The following is a 23,621-nucleotide window of genomic DNA, read 5'->3' on the forward strand; positions in this document are numbered from 1 at the left end:
CTGCTGACTTTATGAGGCTGAAGGCACCAAGCAAGGAACACACCAGAGTCATTTCTGCTTCTGCTTTCAGAACACAGAATGCCAAATGGAAGGGGACCAAATCATCAGGGAAAACCGTTTATTTCCAAGTTTCTAAAATGGTATTAAAGACAATAAGACAAAGAAGAAAACGTGAAGCACTGTGATGGCACAGCAGTCAGGATCCCCTCACCAGCCCTGTCAGCACTGAGTGCTAATGCACTGAACCATGCAAGTGTGGTGATGTTTAAGGACTTGACTTCAAATGACAACAGGTATTTCAGATTCACATGGATAAAAATCCACCCAAATAGTTATTTACATAGAGTAAGAAAATTGCCTGACATCTCTACAAATGGTAGTTTTTAGCATATTTTTTCTAGACATACAAATATTGTACTGAGCAGGGAAATAAATTCTCATTTACCTTTCTTTTATGATGGGTTGTAGAAGCATCCATCTCTTCCTCCCCTATATTATCAATTTGTGAAGTTGGACTACAATTCATTCTCTCCTCTTCTTGCCTCTGCAGTCTGTCTGCTACAGCCTGGATAGCTTCTGTCCATTCTTCTCTATAAATATGAGTAAAATATTCCATTAATAGAATATGGTAAATGTTAAAATATTTTCCTTTTATAAAATATTAAATCAACCCAATTATTATCCAGTTAAAACCTTTTTTTTTTTTTTTGGAGAGGTTTTTGTTATAGGGTGTGTGCACTTGCCAGAAAGACAGACAGACAGAGAGAGAGACAAAAAGTGAGAAATCACCCCCCAGGGGGTTGGCCATGCCACAATCCCTTCTTCTCCATTCTCCTCTTAGGATCTTGAAACATGCATGCACATGCGACCGGTGTGAGTTTAAGCCACCGGGTCTTGAACTGTGGTCAACTACATGGGAGTCCAGCAATATAGCCATTATACCAACTGCTGGTTCAGAGTTAAAACCATTTAAAAGTATAGTTTTGTCTGTATACATTTTACCTATTAAGTAAATAGACCCCAAAAAGTATGCAGAGGTTTTTTAAAAATGTTTTGTTTAGTCATTTTAAGTTGATCTCGGACATAATCAATATCTTTATGTGATCAAAAAAAAGTTTCAATAAAAGGTTTCCAAAGTCAAAAATTTTCACTGTTACCAAATGATAAATTTCTTAAATAAAGAAAAAAGGGGGGGAAGCTATAGCTTTTTGCCTAAAAATAACTCTCAGGAGCACCTGCAGCAAGTTTTTATTTATTATTTTTATTTTTTTAGCAGTGCTGCCATCATCTCAATCACTTTTTCCTATTAAATTGTTTGAATTAGTTTGTTTATTTCTAAAGTCTATTATAATTTTGACTGGAACTACACTAAAGCTATAGATCAATTTTGGAGGAACTGCCATTTTTACTAAGTTAAGGCATCCAATCTGCAAACATGGTATAGCTCCCCGTTTATACAGGGTTTAAATTTCCCAATGTAGTGTCTGTAATTTTGTGTATAATTTCCTATGTAAAAATGTCTGTCACAACCTCAACTGAACATATTTCAAAGTACTTTTTTATACTACTGTAGAATTTCTTCTTTTTAGTTTCACTTTCTAATTCTTCTTGGTGGCATGTATTTTGAAATACAAATGATTTTTGTATATAGATTCCATGTGCTACAGCTTCATTGATGAAATAAAGCTGTGATATATAATCTCAATATATGAACCAAGTTCATTTACCACTTCTAGTAGCTTTTTATTTTTCTGGATTTTTTTTTTTTAAGCACATGCAACTACATTGTCTACAAATAAGGACAATTTTACTTCTTCCTTTTCAATTGGTATGATTTTACATCTTCTTGCCATATTGCTCTAGATCAAACCTTCAGTACAGTATTAAGTCAGAGAGCAGACATCCTGGCTGTGTTTCAGAAGTTAGGAGATAGCACTAAGCCTTTCACCCTTTCACCTTTGTTCTTAGTCAATTCAGTGAAATTTCTTTCTATTTCTGGTCAGGTGCATACTTTGTTATGAAAGTTGAATTTTATCACATGCTTTTCCTATACTTACTGGAATGGTCATACAGTTTTTCTCCTTTATTCTATTAATATGATGAATTTAGTTGACTGATTTCTAGATGTTAAAACAATTTTTCAATTATTGGGATATGCTCCATTTAGTCATGATGTATTACCCTTTTCACATTTGAGTTTGATTTGTTAATATTTTGTTAAGAAACTTTATATTTATGTTAAAAAATATATTGAGCTATAGTTGTTTTATCTTATGATAGCTTTGCCCAGTTGTTGAAATGAAGGTAACAGTAGCCTTATAAAATGGACTGGGAAGTATCCTCTACTCCATTATCTTCTGAAATAGTTTACACAGAATTAGTCAGTTCTTCTTTAAATATTAAATAGAATTTAACAGTGAAGTCATCTACACTTGGGATTTTTGAGAAAAGGTTCTTAATTACTAGTTCCATTCCATTCATAGTGGGCTGTTCCAGTTTTCTGTTTTTCAGATCAGTTTTGGTAATTCGTGTATTACCTCTCTCACCCTCCTCCCTTTAACAATTTTCTAAGATATTCTTCAATTCTATTGCTTCTCTTCAAAGAACTACCTTTAGTTTTATTGGTTATTCTCTATTACTTTTCTGTTTTCTATTTCATTGGCTCCTTTTCCATTTATTTTTGGTTTAAATTACTTTTCTACTTTCTTAAAATGAAACCTTAGGTTAAGGAACTGAGAATTTTTTTTTTTTCAAATACAGACATTTAACACTGAGCACTCATTTACCTACATTCCACAAATTGATACTGTTTTATTTTCATTAGTACTCATATAAAACTATCTTCTAATACCTCTTAGGAATTCTGGTTTTGACTGCATGATTATGAAAAATCATGTTGTTTAACTTCTAACTACAAGGTTATTTTATTTTCTTATTGTTACTCACTTCTAAGTAATTCTACTATGCTTAGAAAACATGCATTGTATAATTTCAATTTTTTCAAGTATTGAGCATTGTTTTATGATCAAGAATTTGGTCTATTCTAATGAATGTAACATACACACTTAAAAACATTGGGTATTTTGTCACTTTGGGATGTAGTGTTCTGTAAGTATCAATTATATCAAGGTGGTTTTAGTGTTATTCTATATCTTAGCTGACTTTTTGAGTAGCTGCTCTAACAACTGTTGATGAGTTTTAAATCCCCAAATATGGTTGTAGAATTTGCCTATTTTTTCCCTCTATAATTCTGTTACTGTGTGCATACAGATTGGTGGCTGTTCTATCTTCCAGTCCAACTGACCCTTTTTGCACTATAAAATGCCCCAATAATTTCTAGTAATACATTTTATTTTGAAATATGATATAATATAGAAAATCCAATTCTCCTTATGGTTAATATTTCTATGATCTTTTCAATCCATTTATTTTTCTCTTTTTAAAAATAATTATTTATTTCATTTTATTTATTTATTAATTCATTCATTAATTTTATTTTAATTTGACCAGAGAAAGACAGAGAAAGAGAGAGAGAAAGTGAGAAAGCAAACCACCAGGTCTGGGACTCGAGCCATGGTTGGCTATGTGGGAGTGTCCAGCGTCTTAACCACCATGCCACCTGCTGGTTCCCAATCCGTTTATTTTTCAACCTAGCTGTAGCTTTCTCTTTCTTTTTGGCTTTTATTTCCCTCTCTTTCCCGGCTTTTTTAAAAATCATTTTAAGCTGTTTTCAAAATCCCATTTTAATTTTCCTATTAGCTTTTTGGCTCCCCCCCACCCCCATTTTAAAACTTTATTTATTGGGGCCAGTAGATGGTCCGGTGGTTAAAGTGCTGGACTCTTACATGGTCGACTGGTTTGAGTCCTGGACCCAGTGGCTTGAAATTTATGCCAGGCATGTGTACACGCATGCTCAAAATCCTGAGTGGAGAATGGAGTAGAAAGGATTGTAGCATGGCCATCCTTTCTGGGTGGTAATTTCTCATTTTCTGTCTATCTTTCCAGCGAGAGTACATACCCTATATCAAAAATCTCTCTAAAAAATAAGTTTATTTTTTCCATAAGGAGGAGAAAGAAAGAGTCAGCATCCCCAGTAGGGTCTTGATTCCAATCTATGCCTAGTTTTCAGCCAATCCAGGATCATTAACAAGCACAGGCCAGATAGACTCAGGAAAGTCTCCAGACTTCAACCAGAAACCTTCCTATGTGGGACTTCCTCACAGAGCATCACAATTTACCACTGTGCCACCATCTAGCCCTTCTGCATTACTCTTATGTAAATCCCTAGCATACACAGTCTACTTACATACTATAACTCCATGCTACTTAATGCTTTGTGACTTACTTTCTCCTCTCATTAGCTTGGTAGTCATCATAGTAGCAGGTTTTTTGTTGCGTTGTTGTTGTTTAATCTTAGCCAATCCTGTTAAAATTTATTCATTTGGAGAATAAGACTATTAACATTTAACTTCATGAAGTTGCTGATTAGGAACAAATATAAACTATATGTGAGAAAATGATTTTGTGACTATGGTCACGGGACATAACTTGGTATCACAGCCACCAGATAAAAAAATATTAAGATAGAAAGAGAAGGCATCTATGGCACAGTGGTAATGAACTGCTGAAGAGAAGCAAGATCCCAAATGGCAACTGCAGTTTGACCTGACATATGACAGGGACATGTGCAAATGCCCAGGATCCAACAGGCTGGGGGATTAGAGGACTATGGAGGGTGCTCATCTCTTTCTCTTGCATGCTCATAAACTCTATGAATAAAGGAGGAAAAGAATTGGGAAGCAGAGAGGTGGTTACAAAGATTGACAGCAGATAAGGAGAATAACTGGTTGCGAAAACTGATAGTAGATAAGGAGGATAACCTTGAAGTAGGTGGACTAGTTATCAATAAATAGCTACTTCTCTCTTTAGCAGTGAAGACACTACCCCCCACACTGAGTTTACAAACCCAGTCTCAGAATTCTTCTCAACATAATAAATACTCCAGGCGTCCACTTGCTATTAAGCTATAAAGGTATGATATATAAAACTGTAAGTGCTTACTATTTGTATATTGATATTATGTCAGAAACAGAGCAAGAGTATAGCATTTTAAAAATATACTTATCAATGGTGAAGTCAGAAACAAATACATCTTAGATTGATTACTGCTTTTTTACAAAATGAAAAGGGGGATTCTTACCTTTCCTCTGGAGTATCTACATGAAATGTTCTCTCTATAACAGTGGTCCATTGGAGACATCTGATAATAAAAGTGTTTGGCTTTGGTCGTTCTGTTTTCATTAACTGGCACTCTAGAAATGAAACAGAGTATCATCTAAAATATACGCTTAAATGTATTTAAACCAAGAAGTAAACCCTTGAGAACATATAGCATTTAATTCTAAACAAAACCAATGCAATCCCCAATTTTCTATGAATCTCTACACAAAGTTATTCAAAATCTGACTTTAGCATTCTTTCCCAACCCATTACACATTCTAGCCAGAATAACTAGCAAAACTGGACTATTTAATGTTCCCTAAAGGTATCTTTTCTATATTTATACTTTTGCTCAAGCTGTTCTTGCTATCTGTAAGGCCTTCTATTTATTTTACCCCTATTCATATGTGATCACAATAATGAAAGTATACTTGTCCTTTAAGGTCAGATCAAATTCTATGCTTTCTGGACCTTCTGTAACACCTGACCTTAGACTGACCATTTCCTCCTCTATATTCTCTTCACTGATTACTCACTCCTGTTTTCCACTTAGCGCATACTGTCTTATAAAATGAGGGGTTTTCAAAAAGTTCATGAGAAACTCATATTATGAAAAAAACTAAGTATGGATTTTCAGAACATTTTTACACCAAAACAAACTCCTTCTCCTGGCTTTCTTAATTCTTCTCTTTTACACAGACTGAAAGATGATCTTCTTTTTTCATATTGGTAATATTTAGCATTACTTGGTTTTTCCACTGATGCAATTCTACTTCAGATTCTCATTACCCAATGCCTGAACTTCTTCAAATGCCATGAAAACAGAATCTTCCTACTCAGAGATGTTGAGAGGCTGCATAAGTTACTGAATGCCAGAAACTGTGTGCTAAGAGACATCTGAACATGCCAGAAAGTAAACTGACTTCTCTCACCCCTTCTCCCTCTGCCAACTTCTATTATGGCTTTAACTCAGATGATTACACCTTCGTCCTTTCAAATGCTCAAGCCAAAAACCTCGGAGTCACCCTGGAGTCCTCTCTTCTCTCACATCACATTCACTCCTGGAATATCCTGATGACTCTACTTTCAAAACATGCAGATGCTCTTCATTTCTCACCAGCTCTACCACCCTGGACTAAGCCATCATTATATCTCACCTGATGACTCCAAAAACCTTCGGCCAGCTTGTCCTGTGCCCAGCACTACAGTTTGCTTCTCAACACAAAAGAAATCTTAAACATGTGGGAAAAAATTCTATAGTGTTTCCATTCGCTAAGTATAGAAGACAAAGATCTTCAATAACCAATAAGAGTCTTACATCATCTGGCCCATCCACCTGCCATGCTCACATTTCTGACCTCCTCTCCTAGTCCTCCCTTTTGGGTCACTATGCCAGTCTCCCTAGATTGCCTCCATTTCCTCAACAGTGTGCTACGTGCTCTCTCTACTTATGGATTTGTGTTAAGCTGTGTCCTCTGCATGGTATTCTTTCCCTTCACTTCCCTCAAATTTAGATCAAATCTAACCTTCACATTGAGGTCAACCTTAACTATATTATTTCATACTGCAGTCTGCAAACCTTACACAGGACTCCCCAACTTCTCTTATGCGTGCTACTGTTTTATTTTCCATAGCATATTATCTTCTAATGTATGAGATGACTAATTTCTTTAGTATCTTTCTTGTTCACTGGCTATCTCTTCAACTAGCTAGAACTCCACTGATAGAACTGTGCTTAACACATAGTAGACACTCAATATTTTCCAAATGAATGAATTTTGATAGTACTAACTCAACAAAGATGATAATACTGATGTGTAATAAAATAATTTCTGGAGCAGTTTTCTTATATAGGCAAGAGTATGATTTACTAGAAAAGTAAAGGGATGGCTCTATTCAGGAGCACACACAGTTTAGGAATGGAGCATAGAGAAGATAGACAAAAAGGAACCAAATGCAGTTAGAGGTTCAGATGCAAGTAGAAGCTAGCAGAAATTATTTTCTCATTGCTTCTAGTTTTACTGGGATGTAAAGCTTTTTGTTGAGAATAAGGTTGAAAGAAGATGTATAGGAACTTTCAGAAGAAAAAAAAAGATGTAAAAGAACACCTTGAAAAATGAAGAGCAAGGCCAGTAGATGGCAGAACGGTTACACTGCTGGACTCCCATATGGCCAACCATGGTATGAGTCCCAGACCCGGTGGCTTGAAACTCACACCACACGCATGTGCATGCGTGCCCAAGATCCCAGGAGGAGAAAGGAGCAGAAGGGACAGCAGTGGGGCCATCCCTCCTAGGGGGCAATTTCTCACTTTCCCTCCCATTGTCTCTTTCTCCAGTGAGCACATGTGCTCTATGGCAAAAACCTTAACAAAAATAAAAAAATTTTAAAAAGAGGGATAGCCAGCACAGAAGTACTTGGGAATAAACTATGAAGTATAGAAAGAAAGAAAGAGTGCCCTCTCTAAGGGTTACCTATTTCAGTTTTACTTAAGGTCATCATTATGGAGGTATCAAGGTATGTAAGATAATATCGCACTACCACGAGTTGAAATAAACTTCAAAGGAAGTATATTATTAACATTGTATCTATATGAATTTTAAATACTATAATTTCAAGCACTTCTAAACACTAGAATTTTAGAAGCAATTTAAATACTAAAGATTCCAAGTGATTATTAATTACAGACTGAATATCGCTTACCAAAAATGCTTAGGGACCAGAAATTTATTTGACTTTAGTTCCCTTTTCTTTGGAGTGGAGGGTGGTGGTGGCTGTTTAGAATACTTGCATATATAAGGGGCCTTTAAAAAGTTTATGGAAGGGGCCAGCAGGTGGCATACTGGTTAAGGCTCTGGACTCTCAAAAAGCTGACCATGGCTCAAGTCCTGGATCTAGGGGCTTGAAACTCAAACCAGGTGAATGTGTGTACATGCCCAAAATCCCAAGAGGAAAATGGAGGAGAAGGGACTGTGGCATGGTTGCTCATGTGAGAGTCCAGCATCTTAGCACCTTAACAATCACACCACCTGCTGGCCCTGCAAAGTTACTTTCTAAAGTGCAAAAGTTTCAATAATTTATCTATTGCTACAAGCACCGAGTTATTAAATATTAGAAAGTAAAAACTGAGGCCCAACTACAGTGGCACTGATAGACAGTTGCTGGTCTGGAATGCTGGAGGCCATCAAGACCAGGGTTCAGAACCTAAGACCTCCCAAACATACTGGGTGTGCATGCACATGTGCGAACATGATTCCGGTTGGCTAGAGGGCAGGGGTGGGAGATTGCAGTGTAATGAGACGTAATTGAGAGTGCACACATCTCTCTTTCTTCTCTGTGTCAGGAAATAATGTCAGTACTCCAAAAGTTTCAGATTTTGTAGCATTTTGGATTTTCAGATTAGGAATACTCGACCCATGCAATAATTTATAAGGCTACTAAAAATAATAATCGAAGATATGGAATTACCATCCTTAAGCAGACTAAAGAAAAGGAGTTATTTAAGGGTAAGAGATAGTGAATCAAGGATGAAGAAAAAAAGGCAAAACATATAGGAAACAAGAAATGGAAAATTATTTGTTGACGATAGCATGTATGCTGATGTGCTTGACTGAGCCAATATACAGTGTACTCTGGATGGAAAATCTCATTTTGTATGTTGTCATGATGTACAGTGAATTAATGTAAATAAATAAATTTAAATAGTAAAAAAAGAAAATATTTGCACCTGGGAGCAAATTAGAGGGATTACTACAACATGCCAGATCAATTTTGTTTGAACCATTTACCTATGACCGAGAGTCAACATATATTTCTTCAACATGAAAACATAGGAAAAAAAGTTCTTATATTTAATTTTGTAACATAACTTGTTTTAATTAAGATAGGGTTACAACATTATATTCTGCTCTAGAAGATATTTTTCACTTTCTGATCCATAGTCCAAATTCTGACATAAACTTTATGATAGCTTTATTAACACAGGATACCATTTGAGAATTTACATTGAATTTGGAATCCTGACATGTTAAACTTCTAACACATTTTTCTTGAATGAATATGGTTGCCATAAATACTGTCATTTATCAAAAGCACATTTTCAGAACCAGTATCCTCTTTACTAACATTTCTCTACCTTATTTGCCCACTGAATTCTGTCTCTAATCAAACACATAGCCCAAGAGCTTTTGAGTACAAGTGTCCTTTGCATGCCCTCTGAACAGTTGAAATTTCAAGTAAAAATACACTATGGTCACATTGGAACAATAATTAAGATTCTGGTACTGAAGGGCTGGCCCTGTAGCCTAATGGTTAAGGAGTCAGATCTCATATGGCTGACTATAGTCAAATCCTAGCTCTAGCAGCTTGAAGACAGGGAAAAAAAAGGAATTGTGGCATGACCACATCCCTGGGGGGGGGGTACTTCACCCCCCCACTCCTACCCCCACCCTGGCAAGCACCTATGCACCCTAGCAATTCAAAAACAAAAACAAAAATTTTGGTACTGTGAATTTTATAGAAAAATGTCCTTATTTTTTAGAGATTTATACTGAAGAATAAGAGAAAAAAGTCACGATACCCTAATTTGCTTTAAATATTTTAGCAAAAAGTTGATACAAATATGATAAAATCTTCACTGTTGAACCCAGGTAATGAGTATATGAGAATTCAATAGGATATTTTCCCAACTTACCTGGATATTTGAAATTTTTAATTATTAAAAAGTCAGAATTTAAAAACCCTTCCTAAATAATATAAAATTCTTTTCTCAAAGAGTATACCAAAATACACTAGAGAAGGCTTAAGCTGGCGAATAGAGAAAAGGAAAGTTTTGTGTTGCTTTTTTTTAATATAGAGATAGGATACTGCTCCACTATCCAGGCTAGTCTTGAATTCACAATCTTTCTGCCACAGCTTCTGAAGTAGATGGAACTACGGTATTTTTAAAAAATAAAACATAGGCCTGGCTACACTGGCACAAGCAGGAGGGCCCCACAGTGCAGGCAGCTGAGGCTTCATGCCATGCGGAGGTCTCACCACATTCAGTTTCTGGTCAACCAAACAGGCTGGGTGTGGTGGCATGTTCCCGCGATCCTACATGATCATGAGGTGGGGCGGGAGAATTGCCACAAAGTGAGACCTTGTCAAAAAATACCTATTTCTCTCTCATTCATGCATCTGCATGCTTTCTCTCTGGTAAAATAAAATACCTAAAAGACATATTTCTAATTAATAAGATTCATTAACTTGGGACCAACAGCTGGTAAAATGGTTACATCGCTGGACTCCCATATAGTCGACTGTGGTTTGAGTCCTGGACTGGGGGGCTTAAAAGTCACGCAGGGGACTTGTGTGTGAATGCCCAAAATCTAAAGAGGAGAATGGAGGAGAAGGAACTGTGGTGTAACCATCCTCCCTGGGGGTGATTTCTCACTTTCTGTCTCTGTCTCTGCGGCGAGTGCACAAACTATATAGCAAAAATCTAAAAACAAAACAGAAAACCTCATTAACTCAAGCTCAACTTCAGAATATTTCATTGGTCACTGCAGTTTAAAGGTATCCTGCTAGAATGATCAGTTTATTTTATATCAACTCTAATTTAATCAAGTTTCCTATTTTCAAAGTTGCATATCAGTGTATACCAGAGTGAAATAAGCAATACACCCAGAGACCAAGATGCAACTCAAATTCCCCATTTTAAAACACCTACGCTGAATGCTGCTTTCTCAACCCCTAATTATCCCCATTTCACCAGTAAATTAATCAAAAACATTAGTTAAAAGAGTGGCCTTGGTTTCCTGTTCCTTAACCAATTGACAAAACTGTGGTTTCTACTACTCTCCTCACATTTCCTCATGTTCTCATTTTCAGCCCTTCGCTGTATTTGATGTTCTTGGCTCCATCCCCTTAGAAGTCACTCTGCCTGACTTCTAAGACACTGACTGACTGGCCTGGTACTACCACCACCTCTGATCATTCATTAGTCTTGCTCAGGACCTCTTTTCCAAATGGAGTTGCTCTTCTGGGCTCAAACTTTAATGTATTACTTTTACTTTATAATAATTTAGCTCTAGCAATTTAGGCACTCATTGAATAAATATGACCCACACACAGCATGCCGGGCAACAACCTAAGCATTGAGGACATAGCAAGGAACAAAACAAAATTCCCGTTTTTTTGTAAAGCTTACATTTCATTGAGAGACTAGTCAAGCAATCAAGAAGTAAAACAATTAGGTTATAGTAGGTGGTTGTAAGCACTCTGAAGCAAATTAGGCAAGGCAAAGAGTTAGGATGACTGCAAAGTAGTTAGAAAGGGGTCTCTCTCACACGGCAGAGGGTGAGAGATAGGGAATCAAGGATGGGGGGGGAGACAAAATATACAGGAAACAAGAAATGCAAAATTATTTGTTGACGATAACACGTATGTTGATGTGCTTGATTAAGCCAATATACAGTGTATTCTTGACGGAAAATCTCATTTTGTATGCTGTAATGATGTATAGTGAATGAATGTAAATAAGTAAATTTTATAAATAAATAAATAAATAAATAAATAAATAAATAAATAAATAAATAAATAAAAAGGAATGGAGCATAGAGAAGATAGACAAAAAGGAACCAAATGCAGTTAGAGGTTCAGATGCAAGTAGAAGCTAGCAGAAATTATTTTCTCATTGCTTCTAGTTTTACTGGGATGTAAAGCTTTTTGTTGAGAATAAGGTTGAAAGAAGATGTATAGGAACTTTCAGAAGAAAAAAAAAGATGTAAAAGAACACCTTGAAAAATGAAGAGCAAGGCCAGTAGATGGCAGAACGGTTACACTGCTGGACTCCCATATGGCCAACCATGGTATGAGTCCCAGACCCGGTGGCTTGAAACTCACACCACACGCATGTGCATGCGTGCCCAAGATCCCAGGAGGAGAAAGGAGCAGAAGGGACAGCAGTGGGGCCATCCCTCCTAGGGGGCAATTTCTCACTTTCCCTCCCATTGTCTCTTTCTCCAGTGAGCACATGTGCTCTATGGCAAAAACCTTAACAAAAATAAAAAAATTTTAAAAAGAGGGATAGCCAGCACAGAAGTACTTGGGAATAAACTATGAAGTATAGAAAGAAAGAAAGAGTGCCCTCTCTAAGGGTTACCTATTTCAGTTTTACTTAAGGTCATCATTATGGAGGTATCAAGGTATGTAAGATAATATCGCACTACCACGAGTTGAAATAAACTTCAAAGGAAGTATATTATTAACATTGTATCTATATGAATTTTAAATACTATAATTTCAAGCACTTCTAAACACTAGAATTTTAGAAGCAATTTAAATACTAAAGATTCCAAGTGATTATTAATTACAGACTGAATATCGCTTACCAAAAATGCTTAGGGACCAGAAATTTATTTGACTTTAGTTCCCTTTTCTTTGGAGTGGAGGGTGGTGGTGGCTGTTTAGAATACTTGCATATATAAGGGGCCTTTAAAAAGTTTATGGAAGGGGCCAGCAGGTGGCATACTGGTTAAGGCTCTGGACTCTCAAAAAGCTGACCATGGCTCAAGTCCTGGATCTAGGGGCTTGAAACTCAAACCAGGTGAATGTGTGTACATGCCCAAAATCCCAAGAGGAAAATGGAGGAGAAGGGACTGTGGCATGGTTGCTCATGTGAGAGTCCAGCATCTTAGCACCTTAACAATCACACCACCTGCTGGCCCTGCAAAGTTACTTTCTAAAGTGCAAAAGTTTCAATAATTTATCTATTGCTACAAGCACCGAGTTATTAAATATTAGAAAGTAAAAACTGAGGCCCAACTACAGTGGCACTGATAGACAGTTGCTGGTCTGGAATGCTGGAGGCCATCAAGACCAGGGTTCAGAACCTAAGACCTCCCAAACATACTGGGTGTGCATGCACATGTGCGAACATGATTCCGGTTGGCTAGAGGGCAGGGGTGGGAGATTGCAGTGTAATGAGACGTAATTGAGAGTGCACACATCTCTCTTTCTTCTCTGTGTCAGGAAATAATGTCAGTACTCCAAAAGTTTCAGATTTTGTAGCATTTTGGATTTTCAGATTAGGAATACTCGACCCATGCAATAATTTATAAGGCTACTAAAAATAATAATCGAAGATATGGAATTACCATCCTTAAGCAGACTAAAGAAAAGGAGTTATTTAAGGGTAAGAGATAGTGAATCAAGGATGAAGAAAAAAAGGCAAAACATATAGGAAACAAGAAATGGAAAATTATTTGTTGACGATAGCATGTATGCTGATGTGCTTGACTGAGCCAATATACAGTGTACTCTGGATGGAAAATCTCATTTTGTATGTTGTCATGATGTACAGTGAATTAATGTAAATAAATAAATTTAAATAGTAAAAAAAGAAAATATTTGCACCTGGGAGCAAATTAGAGGGATTACTACAACATGCCAGATCAATTTTGTTTGAACCATTTACCTATGACCGAGAGTCAACATATATTTCTTCAACATGAAAACATAGGAAAAAAAGTTCTTATATTTAATTTTGTAACATAACTTGTTTTAATTAAGATAGGGTTACAACATTATATTCTGCTCTAGAAGATATTTTTCACTTTCTGATCCATAGTCCAAATTCTGACATAAACTTTATGATAGCTTTATTAACACAGGATACCATTTGAGAATTTACATTGAATTTGGAATCCTGACATGTTAAACTTCTAACACATTTTTCTTGAATGAATATGGTTGCCATAAATACTGTCATTTATCAAAAGCACATTTTCAGAACCAGTATCCTCTTTACTAACATTTCTCTACCTTATTTGCCCACTGAATTCTGTCTCTAATCAAACACATAGCCCAAGAGCTTTTGAGTACAAGTGTCCTTTGCATGCCCTCTGAACAGTTGAAATTTCAAGTAAAAATACACTATGGTCACATTGGAACAATAATTAAGATTCTGGTACTGAAGGGCTGGCCCTGTAGCCTAATGGTTAAGGAGTCAGATCTCATATGGCTGACTATAGTCAAATCCTAGCTCTAGCAGCTTGAAGACAGGGAAAAAAAAGGAATTGTGGCATGACCACATCCCTGGGGGGGGGGTACTTCACCCCCCCACTCCTACCCCCACCCTGGCAAGCACCTATGCACCCTAGCAATTCAAAAACAAAAACAAAAATTTTGGTACTGTGAATTTTATAGAAAAATGTCCTTATTTTTTAGAGATTTATACTGAAGAATAAGAGAAAAAAGTCACGATACCCTAATTTGCTTTAAATATTTTAGCAAAAAGTTGATACAAATATGATAAAATCTTCACTGTTGAACCCAGGTAATGAGTATATGAGAATTCAATAGGATATTTTCCCAACTTACCTGGATATTTGAAATTTTTAATTATTAAAAAGTCAGAATTTAAAAACCCTTCCTAAATAATATAAAATTCTTTTCTCAAAGAGTATACCAAAATACACTAGAGAAGGCTTAAGCTGGCGAATAGAGAAAAGGAAAGTTTTGTGTTGCTTTTTTTTAATATAGAGATAGGATACTGCTCCACTATCCAGGCTAGTCTTGAATTCACAATCTTTCTGCCACAGCTTCTGAAGTAGATGGAACTACGGTATTTTTAAAAAATAAAACATAGGCCTGGCTACACTGGCACAAGCAGGAGGGCCCCACAGTGCAGGCAGCTGAGGCTTCATGCCATGCGGAGGTCTCACCACATTCAGTTTCTGGTCAACCAAACAGGCTGGGTGTGGTGGCATGTTCCCGCGATCCTACATGATCATGAGGTGGGGCGGGAGAATTGCCACAAAGTGAGACCTTGTCAAAAAATACCTATTTCTCTCTCATTCATGCATCTGCATGCTTTCTCTCTGGTAAAATAAAATACCTAAAAGACATATTTCTAATTAATAAGATTCATTAACTTGGGACCAACAGCTGGTAAAATGGTTACATCGCTGGACTCCCATATAGTCGACTGTGGTTTGAGTCCTGGACTGGGGGGCTTAAAAGTCACGCAGGGGACTTGTGTGTGAATGCCCAAAATCTAAAGAGGAGAATGGAGGAGAAGGAACTGTGGTGTAACCATCCTCCCTGGGGGTGATTTCTCACTTTCTGTCTCTGTCTCTGCGGCGAGTGCACAAACTATATAGCAAAAATCTAAAAACAAAACAGAAAACCTCATTAACTCAAGCTCAACTTCAGAATATTTCATTGGTCACTGCAGTTTAAAGGTATCCTGCTAGAATGATCAGTTTATTTTATATCAACTCTAATTTAATCAAGTTTCCTATTTTCAAAGTTGCATATCAGTGTATACCAGAGTGAAATAAGCAATACACCCAGAGACCAAGATGCAACTCAAATTCCCCATTTTAAAACACCTACGCTGAATGCTGCTTTCTCAACCCCTAATTATCCCCATTTCACCAGTAAATTAATCAAAAACATTAGTTAAAAGAGTGGCCTTGGTTTCCTGTTCCTTAACCAATTGACAAAACTGTGGTTTCTACTACTCTCCTCACATTTCCTCATGTTCTCATTTTCAGCCCTTCGCTGTATTTGATGTTCTTGGCTCCATCCCCTTAGAAGTCACTCTGCCTGACTTCTAAGACACTGACTGACTGGCCTGGTACTACCACCACCTCTGATCATTCATTAGTCTTGCTCAGGACCTCTTTTCCAAATGGAGTTGCTCTTCTGGGCTCAAACTTTAATGTATTACTTTTACTTTATAATAATTTAGCTCTAGCAATTTAGGCACTCATTGAATAAATATGACCCACACACAGCATGCCGGGCAACAACCTAAGCATTGAGGACATAGCAAGGAACAAAACAAAATTCCCGTTTTTTTGTAAAGCTTACATTTCATTGAGAGACTAGTCAAGCAATCAAGAAGTAAAACAATTAGGTTATAGTAGGTGGTTGTAAGCACTCTGAAGCAAATTAGGCAAGGCAAAGAGTTAGGATGACTGCAAAGTAGTTAGAAAGGGGTCTCTCTCACACGGCAGAGGGTGAGAGATAGGGAATCAAGGATGGGGGGGGAGACAAAATATACAGGAAACAAGAAATGCAAAATTATTTGTTGACGATAACACGTATGTTGATGTGCTTGATTAAGCCAATATACAGTGTATTCTTGACGGAAAATCTCATTTTGTATGCTGTAATGATGTATAGTGAATGAATGTAAATAAGTAAATTTTATAAATAAATAAATAAATAAATAAATAAATAAATAAATAAATAAATAAATAAATAAATAAATAAATAAATAAATAAATAAATAAATAAATAAATAAATAAATAAATAAATAAATAAATAAATAAATAAATAAATAAAAGAAAGGGGCTTCTTAATGAAATCAGAGACCAGTACAGATATCTGTTCCTTCACCCAGTGAGCTGGGTGGAAGGAACATAAGTGCAAAGACCCATAGCTGGAAGTAGCCCCCAGATGGGGTTGAGAAACAGCAAGGACTCCAGTGAAAAAGGGAAATTAAACTGGGAAAATGGTAAGAGATGAGATTAGAAAGAACCTTAGTACATTGGTAATGACTTGGAATATACAGGAGGCTCTTTCATTGCTTCATGCCAACTACTGCCTCAAGTTTGGTAACTCTCAAGCCTGCTCCTCTAATCCTGTCCTTCTGATCAAGCTCATTCCCATATGGCAAAAGTGACATCTCATCTGAAGCTCTATTATTACCTTGTTCTCATCCCAAAGGGTGTTTGTTGTTATTTTTAATCTCCCAAGTTGTAAAATACCATACCAGTATAATTTTTCTGTTTATTTCTGCATCATTTTCCTAATAACCCCAAAACATTTCCTTAGTCATTTTTTACTCTTTCCTCTTCCAACCCAACAACATTCATGTCAATAGTTCTTCCACTGTGTCTCTTACAACCACATGTCACTGCTGACACCCAACCAGGGAACGTATAACCACCATGTGGTCACTGAAATGGTATGTTTAGCCATCTCCCCCTCCAAGTTATTCAACATTGCACTAGGTCAGATTAGTTTTACTCGAATTTTTATTCCATGTATCATCTCCTCCTCAAAATAATTCTACTGGGGCCAGCCTGTGGCATGCTGGGTGAGGCAGTTGGATCTGAATGGCCAGCTGGGCAGTTCGAGTCCTGGACCTGGCAGCTAGTGAAACACATCAGGTATATGTGTGTATATGTCCGAAGTACCAAGGCAGAGAGAAATGAAAGAGAAGGGACTGCAGTATGACTGTTATCAGTGGGAGTGCTTTGTTTTCTCTCTCACTCTTTCTCTGTCTCTCTCCAATGAGTGTATGTACTCTGTGGCAAAAATTACAAACAAGTTCTACTGTCTACAGCGTAAAGTTCAAACTCTATCTTCAAAAGCCAATCATAAATAAGTGTGTTCTTAAAAAAAAAAAAAAAAGGGAAACTACTTCTCACCACAAAAAACTACCAGCACTTAGGGACCAGCAGTTGGTATAATGACTATGTCACTGGATTCCCATGTAGTCAACCGTGGTTCAAGTCCCAGACCTGGGGACTTAAATTCATGCCAGGTGCGTGTGCATAAGTACCAAAGATCCCGAGAAGAGAATGGAGGAGAAGGGGTTGTGGCATGGCCATCCCTCCCCCCCTGGGGGGGGGTGATTTCTCCTTTTCTGTCTCTCTGTCTCTGTCTTTCTGGCGAGCGCACATGCCCTATAACAAAAACCTCCCCAAGGGGGGAAAAAAAAACTATAAGCACTTTCTGCTGATAAGTATATCTCTTCACTGCCACCCAACATTTCCTAATTATTCTTAAGTTCTGAATTTAATTCATGCTTTTCCCATTGCCTGAAACACTCTCCCTTTTTATCAGATTCTAGTCATTCAACATCATCTAATTATTTCAACCCATGCCTCTTAGCCCTGAAGATCTACTGTACTTAATATCTATATCCACATGCTAATATTTTGCCATATACTAGGACTTGACTATTTCATGTGACATTTTTTTTTAAACTATTATAAGCTTCAGGGAATTTGGAATACCTCTCACAGTTCTTTTTCGTTTTTCATAGTCTCAGTACAAACAAAGTAAGTTTAAGTAAACAAATGCATATATATATATATACATATATATGTATGAACATATTTATATAATGTGTATGTATGTGTATAGAAAGTGCATGTGTGTATGTATATATATCTATATAGATATATCTATATATGCATATATTTTATGTATATATTTACATACATCTCACTGATTCCTTTGTCACAATAAAAGTTAATCTATGTGTAAGAGTAAAGAGGTATTAATGGAAAATAACTGAGATATGAGATCCTAAGGTCACAGAAATTTCAAAGGATTTATGAGGTAAATAGTAAATCTGTAAATAATAGTTTAACAAAAACATTTTAACAAAATATCCTATTTCTACAGGACAATTGTGAAATAAAAAGGAAACAATACATATGAAATAATACTACTAGGAGAATATTAAATGTTTATTTTTAATTACTTTATAAGAATACCCTATAGAGAGAGAAACTATCAGTATGCTTTTGGAAGCAGTAACTGTTGCTGGTTGGATGATTCAATTATCATGAACTATTCTGGCATGTTTCAAAAGCAGTGCCATTTTAAAACATAAAAAATGTCTAAAAATGCAACCATAGTAATAGATTCTGAGTGCATGGGTTGTGGGGTGAGGGAGAAAGACAATGACAAATTGGTCCAAAAGGACACTGAGACTTCATAGTTGGAAGACTATTGTGCTGACAATTAGTAACAGAGGAAGCAGAGCACAAAACAACTGAATGAGAAAAGCTGAACTTGCAATGAAAGACCTTATTATAGTGCAGAAACATTATTGTAATAAAGGGGCAATGTACTCTCCTCTATAAAACTTCCAAACAGTCCCCCTAGTCTCTTTTCACTTCCCCTGCATTTCATTTTTTCATTAGCATCTGCTTGATTATGTATTATTCCCAACCCAAAAAGAATGCTTCTATATCTTTCCTAAATTCCAAGGCTTGAAGGTTCTCCCCCTCCACTGTGGCCTTAGACCACATTTAACTCCACTCAAAATATAATAAATAGTTAACATAAAAATACAGGGAGAGAAAAAAAAAAACAGAAAGGCAATGTTTTACCATATAACCACTCAGAGGAAAAAAAATGTGTCTCTCAAGTTCAATTTGTTAAAAATACAATGATTTATAACAACTATGCACATGATTCTGCCTCTAAAAATCAGTGCTTTTCCTATGACTTCTTTAACATAATTAGAAGAGAATGCTAAAATCCAGTGTGTGTGAAATCTTCTGCATTAAGCAGTAAATTCTCAGCATTAAGCTTCAGTTTCTTTAAAAGTATCAAAAGCCACTAAAATGTATCTTCTCATACCAGTTAAGAATAACAAGACTTGATCCATAATACAAACAAACTATTCTAGAGGCATGAAAGTTCCTACTTTCTGAACTGCTCATCCTAGGAAATCTTACATCTGCAGACCCAATGGCAGGCAGAAATCTTCAGTGAAGTAGGAAAATGGAAAAAGCACTGGCCTAGAAACCTGAAATTGTGAATTTAGCTCCCAGTTCAATTACTTGGAGATGTACTACCCCTGGGAAATACCATGAGTCTAGTTTCCTCAGCTATAAAATAAGAGAGATTATTTAAACTGTAAGGATGTTAATAGTATTAACACTATATATGTAAAGTATACAGCATGTAAATGTTCAACAAGTCATAATTTATTATATTATTCTTCAATAGACTGAAGATTTTAAGAAATTGTTATCTGCTGATGATAGGCTAATTGCTGAATTTCAGAGTAAGAATATCCTTGGATCTAACTCCCTCACTCTATAGACAACAAAATTCTGAGTCCCAAGATGATTAAGTGACTGGCTCAATATTATATAGTAAAATGGATGAGATAATAGATATGCTAATTACCCTGATTTAATCATATATTGTATTCTTGCACTTAAAAAAATCACATTATAACTTATCAATATGCACAATTATTATACATCAATAAAATAACTTCAAAGGAATATTACACAATACATTTCTATCAAATAATCAGCCACCTAGCTATGATCAGCCACCTGGCTATATCTGTTTCTGCCCCTCTGCTGCAGTACAAATACCTATCACTGTTACATAAAGTAACATTCTTGAAAACAGTGACTGTCTTGGGACCAGCAGGTGGCATAGCAGTTAAGGTGCTGGACTCCCACACAGTGGACCACTGTTGAAGTCCCAGATCTAACAGCCTGAAACTCACACTAGGCACATGTCCATGCATGCCCAACATTCCAGAAGAATGGAGGAGAAGAGACTGTGGCATGACTATTTCCCCTGGGAGGTGATTTCTTACTTTCCCTCTTACTGTCTGTCTCTCTGGGGAGCACACACACCCTATGGCAAAAGTCTTTAATTTTTTAAAATAATTTTTTTTAAAAAAAAATAAGAAAACATTAACTGTCTGCTGTTAATCCATTATGTATGACCGCTGGCATATCACTAAGTTCCCACAGATGCTGACTAAACATTACTTGAAGGGAACTGTCATTTCTGAACCTCAAATAGGATTAAATGCATTCAAGCCAGGTGATAGACATGAGTTCAAATCACAGTTCTACCATTTACTTACTGTAAGACTCTAGTAAATTTCTGTAATCTCTTGAGAGGTGATTTAAAATACACTGGAGAGGGACCAGCAGTTAGTTTAATGGCTATGTCGCTGGACTCCCATGTAGTCAACCACAATTCAAGTCCTGGACCTGGTGGCTTAAAACTCACGCCGGGCATGTGTGCATGCATGCCCAAGATCCCAAGAGGAGAATGGAGGAGAAGGGATTGCGGTGTGGCCATCCCCCCTAGGAGGTCATTTCTTGCTTTCTGTCTCTCTGTTTCTCTCTGTCAGGCGAGCGCACATGCCCTACAGCAAACCGCCCCCACCACCAAAAAAAAAAAAAAATTACACTGGAGGAAGTGTATATATTACATGCAAATACTACAGTATTTTATGTAAGGGACTAGGGCATCCAAAGACTTTGCTACCTAAAGGGGTCATGGACCCAATCCCCCATGGATCCTGAGGGACAACTGTATTTATTTCTGTCATTAAAACTGTTTTAACTCTACTAAAAGAGAAGACAAACAGAAATGTCACTATAGAAACTGCACAGAAAACACCAGGTAAGCTAAGAGGGTATCTTGTACCTAACTCTGACCTTAAGAAAACAAAATGTCTGGTATGATTAGGGCATTCAGCTAAGTATTCAGACTGTCTACTTCTTTCCATCATTTATCCTCTTTCCTCTACTTATATTTTTTAACTCCAAATACAAATAGGGAAGCAACATACCCTCTGGAGCTTTCATTCACTTCTGAGGATTTTACACCTATATACCATAAGAGATTCAGCTGAAGTTTCTTAGAAATTATTATAAGTATTTTTTTTTGGAGAGGTTTTTGCTATAGGGTGCGTGCGCTCGCCAGACACAGAGACAGAGAGACAGAAAGCGAGAAATCACCCCCCAGGGGGGATGGCCACACCGCAATCCTTCTCCTCTCTTCTCCTCTTGGGATCTTGGGCACGCACGCACATGTGCCCGGCGTGAGTTTTAAGCCACCGGGTCCGGGACGCGAACCACAGTTGACTATGTGGGAGTCCAGAGACATAGCCATTATGCTAACTGCTGGTCCCGTTAGAAATAATTTTTCAAATTAATGCCATTCTTGTTAGTGGAATGTACTTTATCTTTTGAAATCTTACTATTTCTCTGAGCGATCTTAATTTCAGGGGCGCTTTTCTTGCTGATCCAGACTTTGTTATCTCTCTGAAACTCCAATTGCATATATTAATTATAAAACTCATCTAAAAAGTTAACCATAAAAACGTCTCAAAATACTAATTCCAAGGGTCTGTAACAGATTTTGCTACTAGACTCTAGCTTCTTCTAAGCCAAGAGCTGTTAATACTTATCTGTGGAATAACTGAATGAATACAGGATTGAAATTTGGCATTTTGTTAGACATAGGTTCAAATTCTGGCTCTGCCACTTACAAGTAAGTGACCTAAAGCAAGTTATCTCTCAGTCTCTTTAAATGGGGACCATAGGGGGACCAGCAGGTGGCATGGTGGTTAAGTCAGTGGATTCTCAGATGAACTTCTACAGTTCTAGTGCTGGACCTGGAGATTTGAAAATCACTCTGGGCGCCTGCACATGCTTGCCCAAATCCCAACAGGAGAGAGGAAGAAAAGGGATTGCAGTGTGGCCATTATCCTAGGGAATGCTTTCTTTCCCTCTCTCTGTCTCTCTCTGGTGAGCATGCAATGCCCTACGGCAAAAACCTTTAAAAATGAGGGGAGGAAGACATATACTTATTTCTCAGGGCTTCCCTGGAGATTAAATGAGATAATATATGTGAAAGGTCTTGATACAAAGTAACATTCAAAGAAAGATTTGTTTCCTTCCTTATTTACTCCTTTTTTCCCCTTAGTACCTAGTACTCCCCTCAGTACCTAGTACTATTTAAGAACAATGACCTTCAGTATTAGAATTTAGATTTCCTACCTCAAAGTTCTTTCTTTAAATTACTCATTTTGATAACTCCGATGTTTCCAAATTGTGTTACTTTAAATCACACACATGCACATGTTCATGTTAGGAAATTTCATGACAGAGTAAGGGTGTGAGTTTGTTATCTGAGAAGACTAGGAAAGAAAGCAAAGAAAGGAACTGAAGGAAGTTTGGTTTTTACTAGAATCTCTTATTTCTTATATTTCTTAATGTGAACTACCTTCCCTAAAATAAACGAAGAGAAAATGAACTCCTCATGGTGAATGTGGTTCAATCCCCAGCCCAGTCTACCTGAAACAAGTCCTTCATATACCTAAGTTTCGACATGCTGGAGGTCTGAAGGAAAGGGATCGCAGAGCGACCAGATTCTATGGAGGGTACTTCCCTTTGTCTCTCTCTGACTCTCACATGCAACACTCTATTCTGAATAAAAAAATCAATTAATACTTTTAAAAAAAAACTAATTTTAACTGTTGCTTTAATGGATAGTAACCATGGAATCTTCTTAGAATAGCCAGAAATAGACTTGAGGATTTTATTATTTTTATTAAAAGACAAAATAACCTGACTAAAAAGGAGATAACCATAGTCTTCCTTAGCCCACAGCAGCTTTGTCCTTCTAAGGTCAGTTCCTCCAGCCCTCACCCAAAGTCTTGAGACCAAGCCAGCAGTCCAGCCCTTTTTGCTGTATTGATGTCCTTTTTGGCCACAAGGAGTCCATGGGCAGGATTTAGGGGGTTATCGCACTTAGTTTAATGCTAAGAAAAACTAACCCCTATGGGTCAAAGCCCTTGGGATTAACTGAAACCAAAATTTCCCTTGCAACC

General features: G+C 36.9%; 1 protein-coding gene across 6 annotated transcripts in view; it reads right to left on the reverse strand.

The window, feature by feature from the left end:
- Positions 1 to 23,621, reverse strand: part of AKT3 (AKT serine/threonine kinase 3) — a 335,945-nt gene that overhangs the window by 148,186 nt on the left and 164,138 nt on the right. For all 6 annotated transcript variants that reach the window (XM_006157219.3, XM_014591111.2, XM_006157223.3 and 3 more), the window contains 2 exons: positions 5,201 to 5,312; positions 446 to 590 (listed from right to left, as the gene is read on the reverse strand). In XM_006157219.3, the coding sequence (XP_006157281.1) occupies positions 446 to 590; positions 5,201 to 5,312 (257 nt within the window). The remainder of the gene's footprint in view (positions 1 to 445; positions 591 to 5,200; positions 5,313 to 23,621) is intronic.

Source organism: Tupaia chinensis, unplaced genomic scaffold, assembly GCF_000334495.1.
Source record: "Tupaia chinensis unplaced genomic scaffold, TupChi_1.0 Scaffold000532_1, whole genome shotgun sequence".
Classification (NCBI taxonomy): Eukaryota; Metazoa; Chordata; class Mammalia; order Scandentia; family Tupaiidae; genus Tupaia; species Tupaia belangeri.